The sequence below is a fragment of the Oryctolagus cuniculus genome, chromosome 14 (assembly GCF_051225735.1).
Source record: "Oryctolagus cuniculus isolate XC-2025 breed Fujian yellow rabbit chromosome 14, ASM5122573v1, whole genome shotgun sequence".
NCBI lineage: Eukaryota > Metazoa > Chordata > Mammalia > Lagomorpha > Leporidae > Oryctolagus > Oryctolagus cuniculus.
Window position 1 is genome coordinate 70756972 of NC_142880.1, and position 20536 is coordinate 70777507.

A 20536-nucleotide genomic window follows, 5' to 3' on the forward strand; every position below is an offset into this window, starting at 1 on the left:
AGAGAGAGAGAGAACTTCCATTCATTGGTTCATGCCCCAAATGCCCACAATAGCCAGGTCTGGGTCAGACCAAAGCCAGGACACCAGAATTCCATCCAGATCTCTCATGTGGGTGGCTAGGACCCAAGAACTTGAGTCATCATCTCTGCTTCCCAGGATGTGCACTTGCAAGAAGCTGGAATGGAAGTGCAGCAGCCAGGATTAAAACCAAGCACTCCAAAATAGGACTCCAACGTCCCAAGTGGCAGCCTAACAACTGAGCCACAATGCCCACCCCAAATAACTGCTTTTTGCTAACATGTATACAATAGTATTTTATTTGAGGTTTACAAAAACAAAACAAAACAAAAAAAAAACTTGCAAATCAAATAGTAAAAATATCTAAAATTTTAGTTACAGAATTAAAGAATTTTGATAATTTTGTACATTTCCCTATTACATTTCCTTCCCTCTGTTAGAAGTATACCCATGGCCGGCGCCGCGGCTCACTAGGCTAATCCTCCACCTAGCGGCACCGGCACACCGGGTTCTGGTCCCGGTCGGGGCGCCAGATTCTGTCCCGGTTGCTCCTCTTCCAGGCCAGCTCTCTGCTGTGGCCCAGGAGTGCCGTGGAGGATGGCCCAGATGCTTGGGCCCTGCACCCCATGGGAGACCAGGAGAATCACCTGGCTCCTGCTTTTGGATCAGCACGGTGCACCGGCAACAGTGCACCGGCCGTGGCGGCCATTGGAGGGTGAACCAATGGCAAAGTAAGACCTTTCTCTCTGTCTCTCTCTCTCACTGTCCACTCTGCCTGTCAAAAAAAAAAAAAAAAAAAAAAAAGAGAGAGAGAGAGAGAGAAGTATACCCTTAAATGCTTATTTCCTTCATTAAAGTAAAAACCACTTGAAAGGCTGAAATTTACTTTCATTCTTTTTTATCTATGTCTCTAAAATGCCCTGAAAACACACTCAGGTCCCAGTAAATAATTACTGAATGTTTGAATTCATGTCTCAATTCTATGTCTTTTAGATAAACCACTATTATTTCATTATTTGTGATTGTATATTAGTCAGTAACATGGTAACAAAAACAAAGTGAAAAGGGAATTTGATATTTATTAAGTGTTGGCTATACTCTAGGCACCTTTTGATTTTATACTATTATAACATCCTTAAAATTATGACTTTTTTTTTCAAAATCTACAGCTTCAAAGAAGTTGGACACCTCTTATTTCAAATCAACAAGTGAATGTGGGGAGAGTAGATTTGAATTTATTAGTCAACATTTATTCTACTACATAATGCCTCATTTCTGTAGGAACTGGATTAACCAAATAACAAAAAGATTTGCACCTCTGAAAATTAGCAGCCTCAAGTTTTCACCCTTCAGAAGAGATGGAAAAAATACATCCAAATCAAGTTTTAAAAGGAGTTAAGATTCTGGCTTTTCAGAAGCTTGATCTTGGTTATTTTCTCATGAGAAAGATGCATTAAATTGCTTTGTCTTAGTATTATTGAGGCTTTGCCTCAAATGCAACTCAGATATATGAATGAAACAGACAGTAATATTATACAGTTCTTTGACTATATCCTAATTTTCTTTTTTCAAAATTAAGACTCCACCTTTCCTCACCTTCTTTTTTGGTTCGGAAATAAAATATATACAGAAAGCCATGTGAAACAATGATTTGTTCTATGTGAAACACACTTGAAGTCTCCATCCAGTATAATAGAGTTGACGATTTTCATAGGAGTTGCTTCCTTGGATCTTTCTATGGTTTCAACATGATTGTGTGTACTTAAATTGTGTAGTTTAGTGTGCACCTAATTACATTTTTAAATTTAAATATCTCTGGGGCAGACAGTGTAGCACAGCAGGTTAAGCTGCTGCTTATAATGCCCACTTCTCATGTCAAAGTGTTGGTTAAAGTCCCAGGTACTTCACTTCCAATTTAGGTTCCAGTTAATGAATTTGGGAAGGCAGTGAATATAGGCCCATGTGCTTGGATCACTGCCATACATATTGAAGACTCAGATGGAGTTCTGGACTCCCAGCCTCAATCTGGCCCAGACCCAGCTGTTGCAGCCATCTGTGGAAAGAATTAGTGAACGGAAGATTCTCATTCTCTCTCTCTCTCTCTCTCTCTCTCTCTCTCTCCCCTTCTTCCCACCCCTCTCACATTCTATCTTTTAAATAATAAATAGGTAAATAAATCTTTTTACAAAAATTAAGTATTTTTAATCTGCAAAGTCTCTTCATCTCATTCTTTTCTCTTAGTATTGGTCCGTTGAAGACCCTGAATAGCAGGCTCATCAATTTTCCACACTAAATTTTTGTGATTACACTCCTGAGAGTGTGCACTTCAGCATGTTCCTCCATCCTCTGTATTTCTTGATAACAGTACCTGAATCCAGGGACCTGATCAGACTTGAATTCTATCCTATTGGCAAAACTACTGGTGGCTGTGTGTTCTTCCATTAAGAACACAACAATGCCTTGTTTTACTCGTTTTACTGCTAACCACTGATACTCAGTGTCTAGACGCATTAACTGATTAGAAAATGAAAAATCAAGATTTTCTGTTTGTGTAGTAATGAAATTATTATCTTAATGCATTAGCTGAAATAATTTTATAAGTACTTTCCCTCTTCTATTCAGTTATATATTTGTTTAGAACATATGCAAGGTTGGATAAAAATCTTCATTCTTTCCTTGTATTTACCCAAGTTTCAAGGTAATAAATTTGGATCCCTATGAGCTTCAGCAGGCAATCATTTTTCTACATTATTAGGAATTCAAAATTAAACATTGTACATTCAAACTAACTGAAATACACAACTTTTGTGAATTCCATTCTTGCCTTCTTCAAGTGGGCTCTCAATTGCTTTCATTGTTATCCTGGTAGTGTTTGATAGCTTCCTCACGATCTGGTAAGTTAAGTTGTTCCCGACTCTTAACATATTTCTTGCCCCAAACCTAGGACAGTAATTTCTACTCTTCAAATGAATGCAGATTTTTTTGTGCAAATTTCATCCTAGTTTCAGCTGCTGTACCAGTAAATACCTGAGGACTATCTGGGAGGGCACCATTCTCAAGACTGTCAGATACCCATGCTTATCACTGCCTTCTTCCTCCTCCACAGATTCAAAAAACAAAGATCTTGCACTTGTGGAAAGTTTGTCTCAACTTACTTATCTTTTAGGATAGCTTTGCTATATAACTTTTCTAAGGTTTTTCTGTTGTTTTGCTATTTGGCTTTACTGTCTATTTGCTCTGTCTAGATAGATAGGTATAGATAGATATAGATAAATATTCAAAAACTAAACTACCACTTTCATTACTCTCCTTTGCTTTGAAAATTATGTCAACTTCAACTTTTTGTGTCATGTTTTATGATATTCCTTCCATCAACTTATCCAGGACCAATTTAATAGAGCTCCCTCAGAAAAATTTTAACTGGAAAATTTTTCTTTAAATTTAGCAAAAACAATTAAAAATACTGGTTGGTATAGTTAAAATTCAAATTAATCCTCTACCAAAATATTTCTCAGGATTTTGTTAATTAAAACTAGGGGAACATGGAGTTAGTATCTCATTCCTGGATAAACAGGCTTTATATGGGCACTGTTATGTCAAGTAGCACAATTTGCCAATACAAGAAAAAAATACACAATAAATACCAGAAAGTAATGTCATTCTTTCAAAATATCACTGCTGAAGGGGATTCTCACTATCAATTTTATTTTCATTGAGATAGCATTGATTCCATATGCAATGACATTGTAATAGTTTTTATAGGATTGTGAAAGAATAGCCATCCCAAGTGTAATAGACTGAATGTTAATGTCTTCTCCAGAATTCATATATTAAAATTCTAACTCCAACTCAAATGATCATGTTGGGAGGTGGGGTCTCTGAAACGTGACCAGGTCATTAAATGAACTGAGTGTCTTCGTAAAAGCTTTGGAGGATATTCCTTCCACCTTCCGAGTTTATAGCAAAATGATAGCTAACTATGAGGAAGGGGACCCGTATCAGACATCAAATTTTCAGTGCATTCATCTGTGACTGCTTAACTTCCAGAACTGTGAAAAAATAAATTTCTGTTGTGTATTAGCCAACAAGTCTGTGATAGTTTGTTTAGCACCTAGAATTAACTGAGACACTAAGATATTATCTGTCACCTGCCTACCTTCTCTCCTTTCTTCCTAATTTAAAATAATGGCATACAAGCAAGCAGTAAAACAAAAGTAATTAATAAAAGTTTGCATGGGTACCAGCATTGTGACACTGCAAGTTAAGCCACTGCCTGGCCCCGTTCCAAGAGGAGCTGCCCATTTCTGATTCAGCTCCTTGTTAATGTGCCTGGAAGGCAGTGAAAGATGGCTGAGTGACTAGGCTCTTCCTATCCATGTTAGAGACCCAGGCTTCTGGCTTCAGATTGCCTCAGCCCCAGGCCATTGCCTTTATTTGGGGAGTAAACCAAAGAATGTAAGAGATCTCTATCTCTGTAACTTTGCCTTTCAAATAAATAAGTAAGTCTGGATAAATATGTATTTACTTACATGGTTTCAAATCTTAGCTTTTCAAGATAACTCAATTGCCTATACATTCTCAAGAAATTTTTTTATACGTAGGGTCAAATTGACCTTTAGAAAGGTGGTGACAGGGGCCAGCACCATGCTGCAGTAGGTTAATCCTCCTGCGGTGCCAGCATCCCATATGGGCACTGGTTCTAGTCCCAGCTGCTCCTCTTCCAATCCATCTCTCTGCTGTGGCCTGGAAAGCAGTAGAAGATGGCCCAAGTGCTTGGGCCCCTGTACCCACGTGGGAGACCTGGAAGAAGCACCTCGCTCTTAGCTTCAGATTGACGCAGCTCCGATCGTTGCAGCCATTTGGGGAGTGAAGAAGGAAGTGAACCAGTGGAAGGAAGACCTTTCTCTCAGTCTCTCCTTCTCACTGTCTGTAACTCTACCTCTCAAATAAATTAATAAAAATCTTAAAAAAAAAGACAGAAATGTGGTGACAGTTTTCACAATCTTTGGAGTCATATGATGGAAAGGTCTGCTTCACAGTGTGATTGTTAGTCACTAATATTTTTCTAGAAATTTCTATTTCAGTTGTTTTTTCATTCACAAGTTTAACCAAATTGTGAATTTAACCTATAAACTGATAAAAATGAGTTTTGCTCAAAAATCTAAGTTGATCACCACTATTGTTCAAATTTCAAATTGTTACATATGGTTTACTTATGGGTTTTTGTGATGAGTAGTATTTTTCCACTATATACATCCTTAATCATAAGAGTGTATATATTGGAAAGTTATTGATATATTTAAGATATCTACACTATATTCAGCCATTTTACTGAACCAGCAGTTAACTATTCTTATCATTTATCATTTGACCCAATATACTCTTTGAGGTAGGTAAACATCCTTTGCAAAAGAGATTTAGCCTCCTCTGACTTCGAGTATATTTCTAGTTATAATGTGTGCCTTCTCACATTCACTGATCCATTCAGAACAAATCTTCACTAGACAATCCCTGCTGACTAGATATCCAGCTTCAAAATTACACTAGCTGGTTGACAGGGAATTCTCTCTCTCTCTCAAGGAAAGTCTTTCTAGCTGAAGCTCTCATTTTAAATGACTTATCCAAGCGAAAACCTATATCCTTGTATCTTCCATACACTGTTGTTAGTGTCTGTACTTCTGCATTACACATAAAGGAAGTTCAGGACATCTTAACTTGGGCTCCAAAAATAAATGTGCTTGAAAAGAACCAAAAAGTGTCTTGGAATCATAAACACAACAATGTGAAGATATGCACTTTCCCAGGGCACAGTTCACAATTTTAATTTGATTTTTTGAGATATTCAATGAGCCTTGAAATCTAAGGGTCACTAACACAAATGCATAACCCCCAAATGATTAGTTTAATCAATACTTATCACCAACAGATTTTGGAGATTAGTTATAGTATGCAAAACATACACAACCATCACTACATGTTTCTACCATATATTTCCGCTATTTTGTGTACTTTAAAATATATCTGAAACTCAGACTAAATATCTGCTTTCAAACTTCATCCTAATTCACTTCTATAGTTACTAATGATAAATACCAAATTTACTTCTCACAGAAAAGACATTTTTAAAAATAATCAGTTAAGCAATGAATCACTCTTCTATAGCAAAAATAAAGAAAATGAGTTATCCCTAAAAAGACTGAACATACAATTTCAATATTCATTTCTCCAGCCTCTGCTCACGTCTCTCAAGAAACCATCATATATTCTCTTTTTTTAAAAATAGGCTAAAACATTCTGCAAGAGTGATAAGTGACATCTGCTCCAAAAATCATCTAAGAAGGATTTTTAAATCCATTCTGTCAAATTTATAATATTTTTCAAATTCTTAATTTCTAAATAACAATCTTTCATACACTATTAAATCTGACAATTAAAAAACAAAATGGCAGAATGTAGTGGGTTATGACTCATCGTATTTGGCTCAGATATAACACTTAACTTGCTTGAAATCACAAATGGTTTAACTATGCCACTTTCTGATGAAAATGAAGATTAACTGGAAGGAGTACATGCAACTCAATGCAATTAGAATTTTCCCTAAAAGGTTATTTTCAAATGTTCAATATTGTAATATTCTATACCAGTTTAAAATACAAAACAATTATATCAAGATATTTTTGCAGAGAGAAAGAAATACGAGTTTTCCAATGCTAACTGCAGCATGAGCAGACCTATTTCACATATCACATACAAAAAGTCCCACTGCACCTCAGGGCTTCTATTGCCCACACTTCTGTAATGGTAAAAAGAAAACAGCAGGAGCAAATTAGCCTAGCTGTTAAGAACTCTACCTCCCATATCAGAGTACATAGGCTTGATTCTTAGTTCCAGTTCCTGAATTCAGCTTTCTGCCAATGCATACCTGGGAGGCAGTGGTGATGGCCCAAGTAACTGAGCTCCTGCCATCTACATGGGAACAGTGGATGGCATTCCCAGCTCCTGGCACCCAACTTCAACCACAACCTATTCCTTAATTTTGTGGGCATTTGGGGATTGAACCAATGGGCAGCAGCTCTTCCTTTCTATTACTATTTCCATTTCTCTAACTCTCAAATAAGTAAAACTAAACAAAACAAAGAGGGAAGGAGGGAGGGAGGGTGAAAGGATGGAGGAGGAAGGAAGGAAGAAAGGGAGGGAGGAGGAAAGGAAGGGCGTCCCATTGTATCACCCTTTCTTTCTTCTTTTTTTTTTCCAGGCAGAGTTAGAGAGAGACAGAGAGAGTTATAGACAGTGAGAGAGAGAGACAGAGAGAAAGGTCTTCCTTTCATTGGTTCACCCTCCAAATGGCCACTAAGGCCGGCACACTGCGCCAATCCGAAGCCAGGAGCCAGGTGTTTCCTCCTGGTCTCCCATGCAGATGCAGGGCCCAAGAACTTGGGACATCATCCACTGCACTCCCTGGCCACAGCAGAGAGCTGGACTGGAAGAGGAACAACTGGGACAGAATCCGGCGCCCCAACCGGGACTAGAACCTGGGTGCCAGCGCCGCAGGTGGAAGATTAGCCAAGTGAGCCGTGGCGCCAGCCAATATCATCCTTTCTTCACATATGCATTTGGTTAAGTTAGTTAAGATTTTCGGTATATATATTTAGAAAATGTTTTCTTAAATAATGCACATGGCTTAATTCTGTTTTAATTTTACTTTCATAATAGCACTAAGTGCAGAGCATAACTGCAAAGCATTATATGTTAAATATCTACAAACACATAGCATATACTATATGCACACTATATAGAAATATAAAATATGTATCATACCAACCACTCAACTAGAGGGATATATTACTTTCCTCATTTCATAACTGAGAGAATTAACTCCACTACTGATGTGGTAGAGTCAGAATTCTAAAACAAATAATTTTCAACAAAATAAATGTTCCTTCACAATAATATAAAAAGACTTTAAAAAATACATGAAAACTAGAATTAAAAGATAAGCTTATTATGTTAAAAAGGAAATCCGTATGTAGTTTTTCCATAATACATATTTTTCAGAAGCTTTTTGAAGACCCCTTGTATAAATAATCATTTTTGGAAGAGCAGTACTAAACAATTGAAAAAAACAAAAAACTTGCCTCATCCCTTTCACTCTGTATACTCACTTCTCAATTTCAACCACCCTGCAATGCTTCTTTTGACATCTGATTCATATTGGAAAGAGATATGAAAAGCTATCTTTATTTATTAGCTTCCTATTAATGGAAGATGAATATTTTGCTTATGTATACCATCCAGCCCACAATTACTTTTTCCTGCCTTCCCAGTACAGACCAGAATATTTCCTTAAATCAAATCAGCTTTTTTATATTATTATGATCACTAAAATATTATTCACTGCCCACTCAAATAATGCACTGCAATCAACCCCACACACATTCTGTATACATCTTTATATCATTCTCAAATTAATATAGGACCTTTTTGGTTGTATTCAATGTATACTACAGTAATTTACATGAAATTGTTAGGTATCCTCTTCAAAATAATCTGTGAAACACCTGTTAACAGTACTTTTTAAATGTCACCATCAACCCAATTTTTCTCTCCTTAAGGCATTCCTCCACAGACTTTATTTTCCTACAGAGTCTAGACTGGTTTTCTTCAAAGCCAGTAAACTCTGGCTTTGTAAAGTCCTCTTAGCATTTAAAGTCCTTAAGGCATTCCTCCACAGACTTTATTTTCCTACAGAGTCTAGACTGGTTTTCTTCAAAGCCAGTAAACTCTGGCTCAGTAAAGTCCTCTTAGCACTTTCTTTCAAAGTCTTTGTGTTAGATCCCATTTCCTGTCTTCAATGTCCTCATGTTGGTGCAATTCGTTTTTCTGTAGAACTTCATCCAACTACTATTTCTAAGAAATAGTACATGGGTGGTAAATATAAGACCTTTAAAATTTTTTTGCTTATCTTTATTTATTTGAAAGGTAAAGAGACACAGAGAACTCTACTATTTGTTGATTCTCTCTCCAAATGCATGCAACAGCCAGAGCCAGGGTCAGGTCGAAGCCAGGAATCCAGAACTCAATGCAGGTCTAGCACATTGGCTGACAGGGACCTAGGTACTTGAGCCATCCTTGCTGCCTCCCTGAGTGTGCATTAGCAGGAATCTGGATAGTAAGAAGAGCTGGGACTTGAATCCAGGCATCCAATATAGTATGCAGGTACTCCAAGTGGTGTCTTAACCACTATGCCAATTTCAAATATATATATTAGAGTTCTTGAATTTTGAACATTAGATTATGTAAAGGTATAGAATTCTTTCATAAATCACTTTCCCTCAGAACTTGCATTACTTTGTTCAGCTGTCATTTGATTTACAGTATTGTCCCCAACTTCTTGACATGAAACTTCCTCTGAAATGCTCTGATACGTGTGGTCTTTGCTCTTATGATGGTGCTAGAAACTCTGAATTTTTCAGAACAGACATTTCAGATGCTGCTATCTGGAAAATTGTTTAAAATGTCTCTGCTAATTTTCTGTGTCCATTTTTGCTCTTTGTTCTCAAGCTTTTGATAAATTTGACCCTATGAGTTAATCCTTTATTTTGTTCTATTTCCTTTTCCTCCTATTCTCTTTTCTCCTTGCCCTAATTCTGAGAGACTTCCTTGACTTTATATGCAAAATTATTCCATGCAAGAGTGCTTTCTTAATCTCTTGCTATTCTTTTCATAGTATCCTGTTCTTAATGTACACATAGAATAACTTTCTGAAAATATCATGTACAGAGTATTTTTTCTTATACGACTGTAAATTATCTCTATCTCAAATGCCTCTCTATCTTCTTCACTTTCATTTGCTATTTACTTTAGTCTTTCATGACAGAAGCTTTTCTCCAAAATTTGGTCACCTTTTGCTTTCAATTCATATTAAACAATACATTAGCTGAAACATATAATTACAGCCTCTATGGATGTGTGTGGAACTTTCTGGAGAGTGATAAGGTAATAAACAAGACCTTTCACTTGAACAGTAAAATGTCTCCCAGTAGAGGTATTTTTCTCCAGTTTCCTGCCTGGGGAGAACTGACCTGGCTCCAAGCACTCAAATATCCACAATGAGAGTTGTGTATTCACTAGAGACTCTTGTTTAATCCTATTTTTCAGCTTTGTTTTCCTGGAACTATTTATTAACTGATAGGATCATGTCCTGAAACTTTCAGAGTTCCAATGGGTGAAGGATTATGGAAGTAGAATAGCCTCCCCACTAGCTTTCTATTCTTCAAAATGATTTTCAAGTCTTTCATTTCTGTTGTCTCTTCTTTCTTCTACTAGTCTATGTGTCAATTTGTTTTTTTCATATTATTTTGAAGTGGCTTCAAGAAGACAGAAGTATACATGATTAGATTTAATGCACCATGCTTCCATGAAGGTTTGGAGAGTTGTTTATGCTGGAAGCCTTATTGTTTATAAGGTTAAAAAAAGTTGGAGTGACAGAATTAACACTCAAAAGAAATGAATTTGCACCCCTGTTCTCATTATATATCAGTGTCACTGTATTCATGCTGCTTAATGTCTCAGCAGTTTTATGGAAATACCTGCATGTTGGGCAGGGAGATATAATAATTAGGACACACAATTCTATTTGGCATGGAGGAGAGGCTACCAGGTACTACTGGAAGGGAAGGAAAAGCTTTCACTTCCTTAATCTGGTCTTTCGATTAAATGTGCACACACACTGGCAGGAGACAAATTATTTGTCCATTAGCCAAATAAATATTTATTAAAATACTGTTACAATGAACCAGCAATTTCAACCTCAAAAGAAATTAAAACCTAACTTTGCACAAAAGCTCACATAAGTATACTTATATCAGCAGGGCCCATACTGGAAAAGTACAGACAATCCAGACATCCAGTCACCAACCAACAGACAAAGGGTGATATATCCATACAATGGAGTATTACTAAGCAAAAATAAAGACATAAATAAAGATACATGTTACAGCATGGATGGGCCTTGAAAAATTAACTGAAAGAAGTCAGTAAACAAGAGCTATATAATGCATGATTCCACTGATACAAAAGGTCTCAAATTTTGTTTTGTTTTTTAGAAATCTACAGACAGAAAGCAGATTAGTCACTGCTTAGGGCTAGAGTGAGAGGTTTGGAGGAGAAAGAGAAGTGAGTGCTAATGGGTGTGATAAAATGTTTTAAAGTTGATTGTGGTGATGGTTGTACAACTCTGTAAACATATTAAGAAATGCTGAATTGCATACCTTAAGTGGGTGAATTATATATGAGTTATTTTCAAAGCTGTGAAGAATAAAACACCAAGAAAGCCTGGCAGAAAAAAAAAGTCTATTATGTGCATTTTTATAGCATACAGATGTAAAACTGAATAAGACTGATGAGTTAACAGGCTTTAAATTCTAGTGGAGGGACATACATAAAAATAATTATAAATTCTGATGATAGAAAATAAAATAATCACCAAGACACTGTCATGGCCTAGATAGGAAATGAGCGTGATTAAAGCTATTGCATTGAAATCTAAATTATGAGTAGGAACTAGCTCAGTGGAGTGATGAAAAGTAAGAGAATTTCAGGCAGTGGAGTTAAATGTCACATCAAAATCTTTGTGACAAGGGAGAACTCAGTTGGTTTTAGGAGTTGAAAATTTTTCCACATGACCAGAACACAGTTCTGGAGTGAGGGAGTAAGGAGTACGTAATGAGGCTGAAATTACGCAGGGTCTTGCCATTCATAAAAGGTTTGCCAAACACATTCTAAAGTCATAGTAAAGGGAAGGCATTGTGGCACAGAAGGTTAAAACTGCAACACTGGCATCCTGTATCAGAATGCCAGTTCAAGTCCCAACTGCTCTGCTTCAGATCCCACTCCATGCTAATGTACCTGGGAGGGCACCCAAACATGGTCCAGTTGCTGGGCCCCAACCACCCATGTGATAGACCTGGATGAGGTTCTAGACTCCAGGCTTCATATGTTGCAGCACTTGGGGAGTGAACCAGCAGACAGATCTGACTCTCTCTCTCTGACTCCCACCCTCTCCCTCACTCTCCCTCCCTCCTCCCCTTGTGTGTGTGTGTGTGTGTGTGTGTGTGTCCCTCTGTAACTCTGCCTTTCAAATAAATAAAGCTTTAAAAAATTAAAGTAACTGTAGCTAACTATAGGGTTTTACATATTATAATAATATTCTTAAATTTACTTTCTTAAAAAATATTTTATTTATTTGAAATTCAAAGTTTCAGACAGATACAGATCTTCTATCTGCTGGTTCACTCCCTGAATGGCCACAAAATCTAGGCCTGATCCAGATGGAAGCCAGGTGCCAGAAGCTTCTTTCAGGTCTCCCATATAGGTGGTGGGGGCCCGAGTACTTGGGCCATTTTCCACTGCTTTCCCAAGCACGTTAGCAGAGAGCTGGATTGGAAGTGGAGCAGCCAGGACTCGAACCGGCTCCCATATGGGATGCTGGTGCTGATGGTGGAGGCTTCATCTGCTGTGCCAGAGTGATGCCCCAAGATTTGCTTTTTAAGAGCGCTCTTACAACTCTGTGATGATAGGAATAAAGGACAATTTCTGTCATGAAACAGTTTATGTCCATCTTAAGAAAAATATCATCCTTGAAGAAACTACATCACTCTTGTCATTTTAGGAACTGGCTGAAGTGTTGTCAATATTCATTGATAAAGTCAATAAGTACACAACCTCTAAACTGCTCATAGTGAGTAATTCCATCCTTTAAGACTTGTCCAGAATACAATGAAGAATAATGTACAAAGATGTTTGTTGCATCACTATTTATAATAATGAAAAATGGAAACAAATTATGAAAGTTCAAAATTTATAAATAATTGTTAACTCTGTGTTTGAGTAGAATTACCTTATTCTTTGAGCATAGCAACTAATTTCTTAAAAATAAAATCAGGTCTACTCTGGGGGCTGGCACTGCAGCACAGTGGGTAAAACAGCAGCCTTGGACACCAGCATCCCACATGGATACCAGTTCAACTGACTCCTGGCAACTCCACTTCTGATCCAGCTTCCTGCTAGTGGCCTGAGAAAAGCAGCAGAAGATGGCCCAAGTCCTTGGGCCCTTGTCACCCACATGGGAGACCCAGAAGCTCCTGGTTCCTGGCTCCTGGCTTTCAGCCTGCCCAACCAGCCATGGTGGCAATCTTCGAAGTGAACGAGTAGTTGGAAGATCTCTCTCTTTCTTTCTCTCTCTCTTTCCCCTCCTTCCCTTTCCTTTTAACTCTCCCTTGTTCATTCTTCCTCTAACTCTGACTTTCAAATAAATCTTTTTTTAAAAAAAATCGGTTCTACATAAAGAAGATTGTCAAGTTTTACATACAGGGCATGAACGATTTTGCTTCTTTATTTTAGCTAGTCAATTAACAGGTGAAATAGAGTGACAGTCTGAATAAATTCACTAATGAACTTTGAAGTGTCATGAAACAATTTTTGTGAGTAAAGTATATCAGGTAAATGCTCAAGTCAGAAATAATCAACATTCTCTCTCTCTCTCTCTCTCTATATATATATATATATATATTTATTTATTTATATAGATATGCATAAAACTGTTTAGAAATGCCTCTTAAATAGTGTGTCATATGCACACCACACATGCAAGTACACAGAAATGGAATGAATACAATCATGAAGGTTTATTTTGAAAAAAAAAAAAAAAACAGGGAATTCCAGGATGCACCTGGGATTCTCTGATTTTTTTTTCCTTCTGGAAAAATTATGGTAACGTCTACATACCTTCACAAAGAAAGTTATTTTCCAAAGAAAAACAGTTAATGTAAGTGAAAATAATTTTTTCTAGTGCATGTATATTGTCTCCTTTGTCACCACTATCTCTGTAACTAAAACATGGAATCTCAGCCTAATTCATAAAGCAACTGTCACACAGAGCCAGTGTTATGGTGCAGTGGGTTAAGCCACACTTACAATGCTGACATCCTATCCTGGAGCTGGGTTTGAGTCCCAGCTGTTGTGCTTCTGATCCAGCTCCACACTAATGTGCCTGAAAAAGCAGCAGAAGATGGACCAAATACCTGGGCCCTTGCCACTTACATCAGAGACCAGATGGAGTTCTGGGCTCTTGGTTTCAGCCTGACCCAGCCATGGACATTGTGGTCATTTGAGGAGTAAACCAGAGGATGAAGATCTCTCTGCTGCTCTCTGCCCCACATCCTACTCCCCCTTCACTATCACAAATGAATAAAAAACAAATCATTTTTTTAAGAAGAAAATTCGCTACAGTCTCTGATAATGTCTAATACCCCAAGAGAGTGCTAATAATCTGCCATCACTGGCATTTTGCTTACAAAGTTGAAAGTCTTCAACTTAAATCCAATTTCTGTCTCTCAGTAATGAACTGGATTATCTGACAAACACAAGAATTAAACCAGAGAGGCAAGATGCTGCAAACCACATCAAAGGCATTTTGCCAATATCATGCTCATCTTGGGACACAGGATTATTGAAAGGAATAGTGCAAAATTTCAAATATTGTTTAAATTGCGTTTTGGTGATGTTGTTTGGATTTTGGATTTTGATCAAGCATATACAACTGAATTCAATTTTGCTAACTGTACCTATAAGAGCAATAACATATCTTCCAATGTCTGTAAACTTTTCTTATTATTCAACAGGAAAGTTCATAAATACAATTGCACATAACAAAAAATGGTTGGCAAAGTGCATCTCTCCACTGATTCTCAATTTATAACAAGCCCTCAAAATTGAGTTTTTAAAATTTTACCTACTTATCTTTATTTGAAAGAGAGAGATACAGAGAAAGAACTCTTCCATCTGCTGGTTTATCCCCCAGGGCTGGGCCAGGCCACTACCAGGAGCCAGAAATTCCATCTAGGTCTCCAACGTGGAAGGCAGGGGAGTCAAGAATTTCAGCCACCACCTGCTGTCTCCCAAGGTTCAAGTTAGCAGGAAGCTGGACCAGAAGTGAGGCCAAGATTTCAAACCCAGGCACTCCTGTATGACACGTACTGTTCGAAGATATGTCTCATGCCCTGTGCTATTCGTCCACCCTGCCAAAAGTACACTGAAAAGGAAAGTAGCTTAGGGGGGGAGAAATGGAAATCATCTTATAAAATTTTTACAGTATTAATTTTGTAATATCTATTAAATGTAACATACTACTGAAATTATTTGCCCAAATTTACAGCTTTACAACTTGCATGTATACCAAGAAAAATAACTGAATAAATTTATACCTGCAAAACTTACAAATAATTTCACTCTTAATTTTGCATAACAGTTGTTGCTAGGGCCACTAAGCATTTATATAAGACATAAAAAAAGAAATCCTTAATTGAATTTATATGACATTAAAAAACATTATGTTAATTTTGGCTATGCTGATGCATAAAGCAAATAAAGCATTGCTGGGAGAATGCAAAGGGCATTCAGCACAAACATAACAGTAGACTAATTAGTCCTTAAACCCAGAAGGTTGATTTTTTGTGTGTGTGTGAGACGCTCCAGGAAACATTTTCTCTCTGATGAACTGGGTAACGCTGATGAAGCCTTCCCTCCCTAATGAACACATCAGTGACCTCTGACATCAGTACTGCTGGGGATGCAGTGTGAGGCACAAATAGGAGCCCAGAAGTGGCATTATCTTCAGGAAGTGACTCTTGTCTCCAGTCTCTAGGGCCCGTGAGTACTTACGACACAATAAGCTTTTCACACAGTCACTCACAGTAATGACGAAAAAACAGCATAAGAAATAACAAGTAAAGATATAAATTCTCTTCCCTTATGAGCAAGATGTCAGCTGGCAATATACATGAGAAAGGAGAATTATTTTTTTTGAAAACCCTTATGTAAGCATGATCCAACAAAATATTATCAGAATCTCCAAAGTAGCAGATAGTCTAATGATAATTTTTCTGAGCTAAATTACTTGCAAAATAAAAACCATCTACGAAAGTATTTTAAATATTTGCTAGATCCATTCAAAGGATTATATTATAACTATCAATTAACTGTGAAAGCACTATGGTTGACCAGTGTCACTTTTTTTATTAAATGAATGAGAAGTAAAATTGTACATAATACATCATCACTATCAGTAATCTTAAAACATTTGTATTTAACCTCCAAGTCAATGTGTTGTGCATGTGTTGTTCACATGACATTCAATGAGATGGAGACTATGCTCCCATTACACAATTATCAGTGTGATTTTTCTCAGTAACTATCTGCATTTTCCCTAGCTTGGGGGTTTATATATGGTGACATAAATTCTCAACTCAGCTAAGTCTAACAGTACTAATACTATCAGACTTCTCATTACTCCCTGACGGTTTCTAACACCATCCTCTCCTGAGAAAGAAGGGAAATACTCAAACAGCATCTCTGCCCTACTTTCACAGGAGGTAAGAGAAAGCAACATGCCAGACACTCTGGCTTTGGCAGGTGAAAGAGGTGCTAGCTAGCTCACTGGAAGTCTCAGTGGAAGCATAGTTCTGACCGTAGATGGAAGTGGAAAGGAACCAGCCTTAGCAATTGTCCTGAGAAGGGAAACTAGAGCATTAGCCACACTGTTAAAGTCACAACATACCCTGGCATGAATAGCTCATGCTACCTCAGTAGTAACGGGGTGGCCAAATGGCAGGTTCAGTATACTTACTTGTCCATGCAAAGGCTTAAGAAAGTGTCAAGGAAAAAAAATCTAGCTATCATTATTTCTAATATTCTCTCTCTCATGGAAATTTATTTGAAAGTGTCACTCCCTCGATTGCCAAATAATTAATAAACTTGAGTTTGAAATCTTAGGAATTGTGACACATCACCTCCTTGAAAGTTTTTTCTTCAGGAAAAGACATGAGGCAAACAGAGATAAATAAAAATATTAAAACGCATTTTTCTTCTTTAGGAAAAATAAATCATGGCCAGAATTTTTGCTTTGGTACTTTTGCTTTTTCCATTACATTATCTTGACATAGTATGTTTTAGAAAATCTTCTATTGGCATTTAGATCATAAAAAAATTAATGAATATTAGTCAGATACAAATGTTTTCTGAATGTAAATAACTCCTCAAGTTTGCTGTATTGCTAACCAATGCACATAGCAATTATGAGTTTAAAATCTATTTTTTCAGATATCTTCTACTTAAAATCTAAATGATAATAACTTATGACTGCCATTTTCAGTTTTTTCTGCTTATGCAAGAGAAAAATCAAACTTTCAATCTACTCCACAATGGAGTTTGTTTTAGAGTAACAGCTCTTTTAAGCCCTCTCCCATTTCTCTGAAATGGCTAAAATTGAATCGCTGCTTGATTTCCATTTGTTCAGCAACAGTGTTTCTTTTTAAAGAGATAGTCCATCTCATAAGACTTTTTTGGAAAAAGATGAAGCGTCTTTTGAGTGTACTAATTTGTTTCATTCAAAAGATTTTGTCATACCATTATAATTCCTTAAATGTGGCCCTATGTCTCTATACTATAAATGAAAGAAAGTTTAATTACTTGATGTCTGTTGGTATTTTGAAAAGTACAGTCCTTCTCACATTGCCAAAGAAATCTAAATATCATGTTATTATTTATTTGGTGGACAATTAAGTAAACAAATATAGCGTTTTATTTGCATGCTAATATTGAATCCCCATATTTCTGGAAATCTCACTATTTCTGTAATTAAGACTAGGGCTATTTTCACATCACACATTTTAAAATTGTCAAATGAGTTGCAAGATATTCCCGTTGATGGATGAGGAAGAGAAAGTATTCTACACTTGATTCCAACCTTAAAAATGCTAAAGAGCATGACAACCTAACATGTCTTAGAACAAGGTCACATATAAGAAGTTTGCCTCTTTAAGTATCTTCCTAATGGAGGAGACATGTTTGATTACTCATTAGGCCCTCTCAATAAGAACAGTCTTTCAATCAAACTCTTAATTATCCATGGACTATGTCATCAGGTTTTCTCTGCCTTTGGACTATATTGTCTGTAAAGTACCTTCGACGAAACTGTACACTTCCTGAAATCCATTCACTTCACACATAAAGAACCAAAGTTATTTGTTTGTGAGATGATAAATATCTCAGAGACAGGCAAAGACAGTTACCCAAAGCTCTGTGTGGCGGCAGAATGGATTTTCCATGGACAGTGCTATTCAGTACTGCGGACAGCTCTCAGGAAGGCGTGGGGTGGGTGGCACTTTCCCCTCAGTTTCTAAACACAATTAAAAGTCATGCTTCCTCGTCCTGTAATATTTGTGTGCTTTTTAGCGGACGCCTATTAAACTGCCTGGAAGGCACACATGCTCCTCCACTTGGCTTTTTCTCCCGAGGAGTTCAGCAAAATAAATAAATAAAAACCAGCCCGAGTCGCTAGTTTGGGATTATTGGGGAGGGGAGGGGGGGGTCCAGCCTTACTCGGGAGCTAATACAGCGTGGCTGCGGGGTGTGCAAACGCTAATAAGAGGATCTGCTTCACGACCTTCATCTGACAATCTCCAAACACGCTTTGAACTGAAGGATGACACCTAAGATCGAGAAACATCTCCCTGTGAATTCTCCAGAGCAGAGTTTTCCTGCGGACCACTCTCCTGCCCTTCCTCCCGAGCTGGGGCACTGGAAGGCGATTCTGAAACAGACCTGTGGTCAAGGTCAAGAAAGGGAGGGTGCCGCCTCACTCCAGCACAGGGGCTCCGGAAACGCCCCCTGGGTCTGTCCAGGAGCCCGACGCTCCCTGTCACGCCCCAGCCCAGCCTGGCAGCGCCGGCTCCACCGAGACGTCTCAAGTCCGGGACTACCCCAGTGCAAACCACCCTTCCCCAGCCTGCGGCTCCGCGGAAGCCCAGAGAGGCGGCCCGGTGCCCCCCGGGGCAGGAAAAGCAGATACAGGCTCCCCGGGGCTGCGAGCGGCCGCGACAGCCAACACCTGAGGGCCACGGACTCCAGTGACCCCATCCCCTTCCCGAGCCCCAGAGACGGGAGGCGCCCCGGTCTCGAGGGAGCGGCGCGAGGAGCGCCGACCGCCCGTCGCCTTGCACGGCCACCTCCAAGTAAAAGTTTCCCCGGGTCCACTGGGCATCCTCGCGCCGGAGGTCACCCCGGCCTCCACCCCTCCGCCGTCCGCCCTCAAAGTTCACGAGGCCAGGAGGAGAGCGGGACCCCCGGAGCCCCGTCGCTCGGGCCCCCGCGCGACGGGGAAAGAGTTGCCGGAGAGTCCGGCCGGCTCGGCCTCGGAAGCGGCCGCCGGCGGCGCCACCGCGGCCGCCCGCGCGCCCTCCCTCCGCGTTCCCGGGGCGCCCACTCCCAGCCGCGCGCGGGGAAGCGAGTTGGAGGGCGCGCCCGGCGGGCGGGGTGGGGCGGCGCCGGGGAGCCCTCACCTGAAATCGCTGTAAGGGTGGATAATCCAGAAGCCTGCAGTTTTAACCCTTTCCTGCTCCTTCTCCACCGCCTTCTGGCTCCCGAACATGCGGAGGGAGAATTTGTTGACCCCGGGCTGCAGCATGGAGGTGAACTGTCGCTGCATGAAGCCGTACTGCCGCCGCGGCCCCTCGGCGTCCTCCAGGCCCCCCGCCGACTCTTCGCCGCCGCCGCCGCCGCCGTCCACCTTGAAGCACACGGAGTTGCCGTGCTCCTTCGCGCCGGCCCCGCCGCCCCCCGGCGGGGTGCCCAGGCGCTTCTCGGCCGCGGCCGGCCCCGCGCCCGTCGCGGGCGCCTTGGCGGGGAAGACGCTGTTGCCATCGTCCCGGCTGTTGGACGAAGAGTTGGGCTTGCCGCCTCCTTCCATGCCCGGAAGACGCGGCCGGCGACGGCGCGGGCTCCAGACTCGCCGGCAGCCCGGCGCCGGGGGCACGGAGCCGCTGGGGCAGGGGCCCGAGCCGGCTGCTGCCGAGCCCCGCTGCCCGTCGCGGCGGCGGCGGCGGCGGCAGCGGCAGCGGCAGCCGCTGCTGCTCCTGCTGCTTCCCGCCCGCGCCGCTGCTCGCTGCGCGCCTCGCTCCCGCCGCCGCCGCTGCCCTCAGTGGCTGCGCTCCGGGCTCCGGCGGGGCTGGTGCCGACGCTGAGGCTGCCGGAGCGAGGCGAGGCGCGGCTCAGTCAGCGCAGCCCTCGCGCGCCAGCGCCTCCGCTCGGCTGCCCTCTGCTGGCCACCGAGGGTGCGTCCCCGCCCGCGCACCGCGACACGCTCTGCCTGCTACTCTTGCTCCACTTCTGCCCAGCGTGACATTGAACTCAGGAGCCCCGGGAGACCGCGCTGGGCACCCGGCGCGAGAGGCTCGGTGTAGGTTCGCACGAAAGAGGAGGAGGAGAGAGCGTGAGCACCTGAGCTCAGCGAGAGTGTTATTCCGAGAGAAATCAGCCTTCTAAAACTCACTGATACCCAGTGTGGCTTCCTATTTGAATGTGACAGGGTTATGGGAACAGGCTGATTCGCCTGTAGAGATAGGGGTGCGTGTCAAAGTGAGGCTGGACAATGGCACACAAATTTCACTGCAGAAGGGAAGTT

General features: G+C 40.4%; 1 protein-coding gene across 3 annotated transcripts in view; it reads right to left on the reverse strand.

Annotated features, from left to right (window-relative positions):
• HCN1 (hyperpolarization activated cyclic nucleotide gated potassium channel 1) overlaps nucleotides 1-19959 on the reverse strand; it is a 423356-nt gene extending 403397 nt beyond the window's left edge. For 2 of the 3 annotated variants that reach the window (XM_051853385.3, XM_008262038.5), the window contains exon 1: nucleotides 19416-19959. In XM_051853385.3, coding sequence (XP_051709345.1) covers nucleotides 19416-19822 — 407 coding nt within the window. In that variant the 5' untranslated portion in view covers nucleotides 19823-19959. 3 annotated transcript variants of the gene reach the window in all.
• Nucleotides 19960-20536: the final 577 nt, after the last annotated feature.